Raw genomic sequence first — 9,590 nt, 5'->3', positions numbered from 1 at the left:
ATACCAACTATAGTTGCTTATCACTTGTGACAAACAATTCTATTAATAAAATAAATGTTTATTATTTTCAGACTCTTAAAAAATTTAAAAATCTTCAAAAATTGACCGTACATGGCTTTTCATTAGACAACATAATTTTTCAAGAAATAGCAGACAAAACTACACTTGTTCATCTAAATATTGAACTATATAATTTACCTGAAGAGTTTCCTCTATTTAATAAACTAGTTAATTTGGAATATATCGACCTACCAATGATTCGTTCTACAAAAGAACTCAATATTATTATTTGTACATGCAGAAATTTAAAACATCTTGACATTCAATCTGGTGACTATGATGTAGCTGAAATTTCTCTCGAAAATTGGATAAACTTTCAAAACTTAGAATATCTTAATATCTCTTGTAATATAACACCTGAGTTAGCAAATGCAATTGTTAAATATTGCAAAAATTTGAAACACTTGTGTATAACAAACTCTTATCACCAAGTTACGAATGAAACTGCTTTGAAAAAGTTAACAAAGTTAGAAAATCTCGAAAGTTTAGTATTGCTTTATTCCATTGAGCTCAGTGAGGAATCAATAATCGCGATTTCAAACAACTGTAAAAAACTTAAACGTTTAGAAATTCCTGGTTGCGTTATAGTACCTTCTATTCCTGGGGACTCACTTCTTTCTCCATCTGTTCTTGATGAGTTATCAGAATTACAACATCTTGAACATCTAGATTTGCGTGCGGCAAAAAATCTCGAAGATAGTACAATTATTGCTATTGCTAATAATTGTACAAACCTGAAAAGTTTAGTAATCAGTGGTTGCATTGCTATTACTGAAAAAGCTCTCTTTGCTCTAACCAAATTGGAAAGTTTACAAAAACTAGACGTAAGTGTACTCGATATTTCAGACAGCTTTATTATCAAATTAAAAGGATTAAAAGAATTGTGTTGTATTGGTTGCGAAAAACTTACTGATACTGGTATCATTCAACTTATAAAAAATAACCCAGACCTTGAAGAGATTAGTGTCTGGGATGTAGATAACATTACAATTGAATCGGTTATCGCTGCTGATCGAGCAACTAAAAATCGTACAAATGGTATCATTTTACATATAAAAATATTTAATCCGGCAATAAGACAAGACTCTAGGTCAATAATTAAATCTCAATGGTTAGTTATCGAATAGATATAATTGAATTTATCGTATGTCTTTCTTTTTAATGTACGCGTAATATTCTTCCATAATTTATTCTCAAATACACATACAAAATACGTTACTAAATCAAAGACATTCTGAAGATATTGTAAAAGAACATTATTATCATTATACTTGTTACTTGAAATTATAAAAATTTAATGATAATGTTAATATTATTGTAAAACAAAGTTCAAAAATATATATAATTTCTCAAACATCTTTATGTATGAAACAATTATTTTTACCTTTAATCGTACTTATGTCTTTACAAATTCAAAAAATTATTTGTATTTTTTTTTGTTTTTTGATTAACATGCAATTTATTGCTGACATTCACAAACTGCTTCAATAAATTCTCGAATATGATAATCATCTTACTGGCAATGAATTTTTTCGTAAATAATAATTCACAAAAATAAATAGATTAATTTTCTTCGCACCTAAACAAATATTCATACAAACACAAATGTTTCTAAAGACTTTTCAAAAATAAAAAACAAATATTATACTTAAAAAATAAAAAATATTTTCATTTATTTGATTAACTATTAAGTATCTTAATTTAAAACAAAAAAATTAATAGAATAAGATTGAATTGAATCCAGTTAAATCTCCAAAAACAAAGCATGTCAGTCATTAAACTGAAAAAAAAATACATGATAAGATATTTATTTCTTAATTAATTTATTAAATAAAAATTAATAATTTTTCATGATCGTCTAAATCAACTTCAGGAGTAACTTTGTTGAATCTTTGTCTGTTGAAACTGAAATATTTTTATTCTGAACGAGTGCATCTTATGTACCTCTTTCAAATCCCTATATAAACAAATAATAAACATTTTCAACATTCACATCAGTAGTTGTGTAAAATAATAAAAATAAAAAATCATTACATAGCTGCAATTGCATTATTATTTTCTAAACCTTTTGTATCTTTTCTTTCTTTTGAAATTAGAAATAATTTTATGACCTTCTCTACACATGAATCAATTTTTTCATTGTCAATATATAAGTTGTTGCTTTAATTGGTGCAAGTAGATAATTTTTAACAGGTGGCAATGGTGATTTTGGATTGATAGCACGATAAGCTAAATTGTTCCATATATATTAAATTTCAACATCATTTATTTGACCAGGTTTTAAGACATCGTCATCTTATAACATGGTGTTAATTAAATTATCAACTATTTACCATTTCTTTTCTCTTCTTATTGCTTTAAAAACACTTCTTTCATCAGCCCAAATTAATTTGTACACTTAAATAATTGAACACAAAATAATGATGATTATATTTTATCACAATAATTATCATTAACCCATTGTTTACCAGGTACATCAACATATGAAACTAAAACATTCATTTTTGAAGCTGAATATCTTTGAAAAAATTTTCTAACTAAATAACCAACTTGTTTTTTATCAGACATCAGATATGGCTCTGACTAATGCAAAAAACTAATTCCCTTCACCGTAATAAATTAAAAACATTATATTATTTTTATCAAATTTTAATATGCAAAATCAATGAATAAATAACTTTTTTTTTATTACCAAAATGTATATGCATTTATTTTTATCTTGATATCACTTGTTTCAAGATCACATTTATATGCCATTGCTTTTTTACGTTTTTTATACCTTTAACTCCAAAGTCCAAATACTCTAAAAGATCGTCGAGTTTAATTGAATCTGCCAAAAACCTATTGAAAAAAAAAAACACCTGTTGAAAATAAAAAGCAAATATTATATTTCAAAAATAATATATATTTTTTTCATATTTTATTGATTATTGAGTATTTTAATTTGAAATGAAAAAATAAATAAAAGAAGATCCAACAAACAATGTAATCAGTAAGTTATTTGATGTAATTTGATATTTGATTGATTGATTGATTAAAACATTCAGGTGTTTAGGGGCATTTTGAACCTTAATATAATTTTTCAGTTGGTAATGTCAACGTTTGGCGTTTCAACAAAAAAAAACGTTGTTCACTCTAACCATATATGAAATATAATAATAACAACAATAAATAGTGATACATTATAAAGAGCATAAAATCAAGAACATCAGTGTTTATAACAACTAAATTCATTAATTTGACATTACTTTGAAAGTAGTTAAAAGAAAGTTCTCATGTAAAAAAAAAATATACACTGTGACCCACGTGTTTTTAACCTTTAAATTGTTTTCGAATAAAAATTTGGATTTTTGTTAATGAAAAAAAAAGAGCAGGACTCAACAACATATTTTTCTGTATTTAAAGGACTTAATAGGTTCTCGAAGACGTTAACGACAGCGTTTCCAGTATTCTCTTAGAATGAGTGCAAGGAGGATATATATTGAAAAAGACCAACAATTAATCTTTGATGATGGTGACGAGGATAAAAAAAAAGCTGTCATTCATTCACTGGATTACGACTCATTAGCAAAAATCATCATGCTGATGTCAATACCAGAAAGGATAGACATGGAAAAAAGTAAATATTATCATCAAAAAAAAGTTTCTTTTTTGTTTATAAAATATAAATGTTTCTATTATTAATAATTAAATCTGATATATTTTGTTTTAGTTTGTACGAAATGGAAAGAGGCATGTCAACTAGCTTGGTATGACATTAAAAAATACAAATGTGAATCAGCAATTCGATGTTCTTATGATAACCGTTTATTGACACAATCATACCTCGAGGAAATATTATATTGAGATGTGGTATTTATTTAAAAGAATAATTCGTATTAACATATTGCTCTTATCACCTAATTCATTTTATTACATAATTTTTTAAAATTGATATATTTTTTTTAAGAAAAAAAAATCAAGTTCTTCTAATTTTAATAGATCTAAATTAAATTTTACTTTAAATATTTATTCAGATATTTATAATATAAAATTGATTCAAATAACAAAAATTAGAAGTCAAAAGTTTATAAGGTAAATAATCTCCATAAATATCAATTGAACAAATGGCTGAGTAGTCAGCCTATCCGACTTTCACACCAGAGACCTATGATCGTTCCTTCGTAGGTTTTTATTTTTTGCTTTTTTTACGGCTCAAAATAAAAAAAAAATAAAAAAATGGAAGACTTCGGAAGCCTACGGTCTTGAAATGGAAGACTTCCTCTGAAAGACCTCAGGCTTACGAAGTCTTTAAATGGAAGACTTCGTAAGCCTGAGGTCTTAAATTGGAAGTCTTCCGAAGTCTTCCTAGTTGGACTAATAAAGACTGTTTTAAGACTTCGACATTTTTAAGACTGAGATTTTTTAGCTCGGGATGCTATTTGTTAGTGATCACTGTAAAAATTTAACAAGTCTTGAATGTGAATTTAACTTCAATTTGTTAGAATTTGATCCTGGTCCCTTGGTTCCAGCATTAACACAGTTGGATAAATTAAAATGGATTAGAATAATAACGACTACTGATTACTCGTATGATTATAATCGGCTAATACCGAACTCAGGCCCGAGCACCCCTTGGTGCTCCCCGCGACGGCTTATTGCGGATTATGCGCCGTCATGACCGTTCGAAGTAACTTTTTTTTTTTTGAATCGTTTTATTTGGACCTAGATTCGTAGCATCCCATGGTTACCACCTGGGCCATTGTTTTCCGACCGTTTATATACATTTGGATGCGTGTCTGATCACATCTGGTAAATCTGAATTTACCGTTTCCCTTTTATTTCGTCTAGTTTTGCCAAGTTCAAAAGAAGGGACTTAGCTTTTTTTCTCATTTTTTTTTTTCCAAGTTTTTTCTTTGTTATTATTTTTTTTTCGAGAAAGTAAAATAATGCAGATATTGATTGTGTGGCTACAATTGCAGCTAAGTAAAAAATCCAGCTAAGTAAAAAATTTAGCTAAGCTAAATAATGTAGATATCTGAGTTTTTTTTTTTTTAAGGTCCGTATAGTCATTTTTAATTTTTTGATTGATTTTGTCTAGTTTTGCCAAGTACAAAATAATGGACTTAAATTTTACAAAAAAAAACTAAGTCCATTATTTTGAACTTGGCAAAACAAGACAAAATTAGTCAAAAAATAAAAATGACTACGGACCTTAAAAAAAAAAAAACTCAGATATCTACATTATTTACATTACATTATTATTTGATCAAGTTGATATGAATTGATATGAATCATATGAAAAAAAAAACACACCCTCACATGAAATAACGTGATCGCAGCGAGATGTCTACGTTACCAGCATAGTTTTCAAACATTCAACTCGAGTCTTCTAGAGACAATTAAATATGTAAACGTAATTGATAGTATTTCTTATTTATCAGATTTACTAATATTAATATTTTACTCACTCGCATTCCAGGATGAGGATTATCATTTTTTCTCGTTGTGATGTACCACTTGATTGTTCAAAAACAAAAAATTTGAAAATTATTTATTATTACTATATACATGACACTTGTAATTAATTAGATGGCTTTTTTTTGTATAATATTGGTCAGATAATTATTGAAGTTGTTGTTTTAATATTTATTTATAATTTTTAGGGTAAATAAAAAATACAAAAGGAATTAATTAATTAGTTCCATACAAAAAAATATTTAAGAAAGTATATTTATTATTGAACTTTGTTTTGTTAAAACTAAAACTAAAACTGTTGTATGACAAAAATATTAACATTGACATTTAAATTTTTATGATTTAAAGTAATATAGAAAACAAGTGATAATAATAATAATAGTAATAATCTTCTTTTACAATGTCTTTGACTTGGCAACGTATTTTAAATGTGTGTTTTGAGGATATATTATGGAAGAATATTAAACGTATAGATAAGAGAGAATGATATATGATAAATTTAAATTAATTTGAAGGATTAATCTAAGCTCTAACTAATAACAACCAACCATTGAGATTTAATTATTGACTTAGAAGCTTCAATTATTGACTTATTAGATATTCGTAAGCGTAAAATTATGCCATTTGTACGATTTTTAGTTGCCTGATCAGCAGCAATAACAGCAATAAAGTTGTCTAAAATATTATGATAGCCTATTTTTAGTATTTCTAAATTTTCCAACTTTGTTAAAGCAACAAGAGCTGTTTCAGTAATATCATCAAAATCACTGATATCTAAACTCTTTACTATCTTCAATAATATCTGTAAAACTTAAGCTTAGATGTTCAAGATATTGTAATTTTGATAACTCATTTAAAACCGATGGAGATAAAAGTTTGTCACCATCAATAGATGATACTACAGTGCATTCATCAAGTTCTGAACTTTTAAGTTTTTTACAATTGTTTGAAATTGCGATTATTGCTTCTTCACTGACTAATTCAACTGTAAAATTTCAAGGTTTTCTAATTTTTTTAACTTTTTAAAAACATTTGCCTCTATAAAACTGCATAAAGGGTCCATGCACAAGTGTTTTAAGTTCTTGCAATATTTAACGATTGTATCTGCCAAGTCAGGTAATACTTCATAACAAGATAAACGTAGATATTCTAAATTTTTAAAGTTTTTCCATTTTGCCAAAGGAATTTCAGCAAGATCATAAAAGTCATTTGGAATATCAAGATATTTTAGATTTTTGCATTTACAAAAAATAGTGTTGAGTACTTGTGTAGAGACTTTCTTATCGTTATTTTCTCTTTCAATCTCAATTTGAATATATTCCAAATTAACGAGTTTATCAAAAAGAGGAAACTCTATGTGTGTATTATATAATTGGATATTAAGATGAACAAGTGTTATTGCTTCTGCTATTTCTTGAAGAATCAGCTCGCTTACGTAGTGGCCAATTAAAGTCAGTTTTTAAAGATTTTTGAAATTTTTTAAAGTCTGAAAATAATAGAAAATTATTTATATAATTTGTATTTATTTGATTGATAGTATTGCTTGTCACTAGTAATAAACAACTATAGTTGGTATTCAATAACAACTTACAAAAAGAACAGCTGTTCGTTTATCATACGGCCACCAATATTTAAAAAGTATATGAATTCCATTAATTTCTTCTGGAAGACTATTTATTATTTCAAATAAATTGATTACTTTTTTTTTTGTCGTATACTTCAGTAACAATTTAATGCATTTTAATTTATCCAATTGTGTAAATGCTTGGACAAAGTGATCAGTATTATCAATTACGAAATTATCATTAAAGTTACATTCCAAAGTTGTTAAATTTTTACAATGATCACCAACAAATGGCATGATCCTTGAATCGAAAATATCTGAGAGATACAATTTTTCTAGATATTTACCACATCTTAATAATATTTTTTCAAGGTATGATTGTGTTAGCAAACGATTATCATAACAACGTCCAATTGATGATTTGCACTTGTATTTTTTAATGTCATACCAAGCTAGTTGGGATGCCTCTTTCCATTTGGTACAAACTAGAATAAAACGTATATCAATTTTCAAAAAATTTTATTAACAAAAAAGAAACTTTATTTTGATAATAATTCACCTTTTTCCATGTCTATCCTTTCTGGTATTGGCAACATGATTTGTGCTAAGGAGTCATAATCCAGTGAATTGATGACAACTTTTTCTTGATTCTTGTCACCATCATCAGAGATTTGTTGTTCTTCCTCAACACATATTTTTTTTGAACTCATTTTAAGTAAACTCTAAAAATGTATATTAAAACAATATATTATAATGATAAATTTAAATGTATTACACCCAGAATAATAAAATATACAAAAATAACCATAAAAAAATATATATATTCCAAGATGTAGATCAATTAAAAGTTGACGATTTAACATCAAAATCAACATCAATTAAATTATATTTAGTCGAATAATATTGAATGTCATGCAACGTGTTAAAATACAATTGATGAACGTGATTGTTTTATAAATGCAATTGTTAAACTTATAAATTTTCATTTACGTGAATTGATCCTTTGTTGATGATTAATTTATAGTTAGTTGTTGATGCAATAAATTTTTGTCTTTTTTAATACACTAGAGGTCTCTATAGCACTCTATAGTGCTATATATAGTCTTCATGCTATAGCCATGCTAGCCATTCGAACAACTTCGAACACAGTCTAGGCAAGTCTAGGATAGTCTTTTGAAATTTGACAGATCTTTGTTTATGTTTTGTAAAAAACAGAGCTTAAAAATCTTTCGATAATATAATATATAGAAATAAAAGAATACTAAATAAATATTAATTTTAATAACAGATTAATATTAACTTGGTTATGTGCAGTGAAAAACAGTGCTTAAAAATCTTTTGATCTTTTTAAATATAATAGGTATAACATAATCAAAACATGGTGACGGAGGTTATGTTCAATAAAAAACATCGAGATTAAAAAATCTTGAAGTTTTTTAATATAATATATAGAAATAAAAAAATATTGAATCAAAACTTGAATAAATTAAATAGTAGATACTACATATTAATTTTATCAATATGAGTCCTACAAGATCCCATAAATGTAAAATAATCCGTAAGTGGAAAAAAGGATGTGTGAAAAAATCTAAGGATACAAGTTACATTTCAATACATGCTTTCAACGAAAAGGATACTAAGGTTTGTACAAAATGCTTTGTTTTTAACCATGCTTGTAGATTCAATATTAAATAATAAACATTGATTATTCTTTTTAGGCATACTATCAGCTTCATAATGATAATGCCAAAAATACGACCATGGACTTTGGTAATTATTATTGCCTGGCTGAAATATCTACGTATCTACCAGCATGTGAAAAACTAAAAATTGCTTCAGGTATGATAATTATAACATATTAATTGTTTGATTTTTTAAAAAATGTTTTGCAATGGCAATGAATTTTTTTTTTTTAGTTTGCAAGAAATGGAAAAAAATGTGTGTAAAAAAATCTAAGAATACAAGTGACATTTCAATACGTGCCTTCAACAAAAAAGATAATAAGGTTTGTACAAAATACTTTGTTTTTCATCATGCTTGTAGATTGAATATTAAATAATAAACATTAATTATTTTTTTTAGATATACTATCAGTATTATAATAATGACGCCAAAAATACGACTGCGATTGGCTTTGTTAATGATGATTGCCTGGCTGAAATATTCACGTATCTACCAGCATGTGAAAGACCAAAAATTGCTTCAGGTATTATAATCATAAGATATTAATTATTTGATTTTTTAAAAATTATTTTGTAATGACTGAATTTATTTTTTTTTTTTAGTTTGCAAGAAATGGAAACAAGCTCTTGAATATTCTTGGTATAATGTAAAAAAACTTGAACTAACCCATTGGGAATACAATGAGGGTCCAAGTTATTTAAAAAAATATCCAGAAATTTATGGACAAGAACAGTTTTTGAGATCGCTGCTTGAAAAGTGTGGTCGTTATTTAACAGAATTAGATTTGTCAGCTTATAGTCATTGTAACATAGTGTCAGTTATTAAT

At 26.4% G+C, this 9,590-nt stretch overlaps 1 protein-coding gene across 1 annotated transcript; it reads left to right on the top strand.

The window, feature by feature from the left end:
- Nucleotides 1–254: 254 nt before the first annotated feature.
- On the top strand, nucleotides 255–8,819 carry LOC122850156 (protein AMN1 homolog). Its single transcript, XM_044149264.1, has 2 exons — nucleotides 255–1,098; nucleotides 8,800–8,819. The coding sequence occupies exons 1-2, from the start codon at nucleotides 255–257 to the stop codon at nucleotides 8,817–8,819; spliced, it is 864 nt and encodes a 287-aa protein (XP_044005199.1).
- Nucleotides 8,820–9,590: the final 771 nt, after the last annotated feature.

Source organism: Aphidius gifuensis, linkage group LG1 (genome assembly GCF_014905175.1).
Source record: "Aphidius gifuensis isolate YNYX2018 linkage group LG1, ASM1490517v1, whole genome shotgun sequence".
Classification (NCBI taxonomy): Eukaryota; Metazoa; Arthropoda; class Insecta; order Hymenoptera; family Braconidae; genus Aphidius; species Aphidius gifuensis.
This window is presented reverse-complemented; position numbering and strand designations above follow the sequence as displayed.

What these genes read in the sequence shown, in the direction of transcription:
- LOC122850156 (XM_044149264.1), top strand. Translation starts at nt 255, where the DNA reads ATGATTCGTTCTACAAAAGAACTCAATATTATTATTTGTACATGCAGA. An exon ending in AACTAAAAATCGTACAAATG is followed by an intron (nt 1,099 to 8,799) that starts GTATCATTTTAC and finishes TATTCTTTTTAG; the next exon opens with GCATACTATCAGCTTCATAA.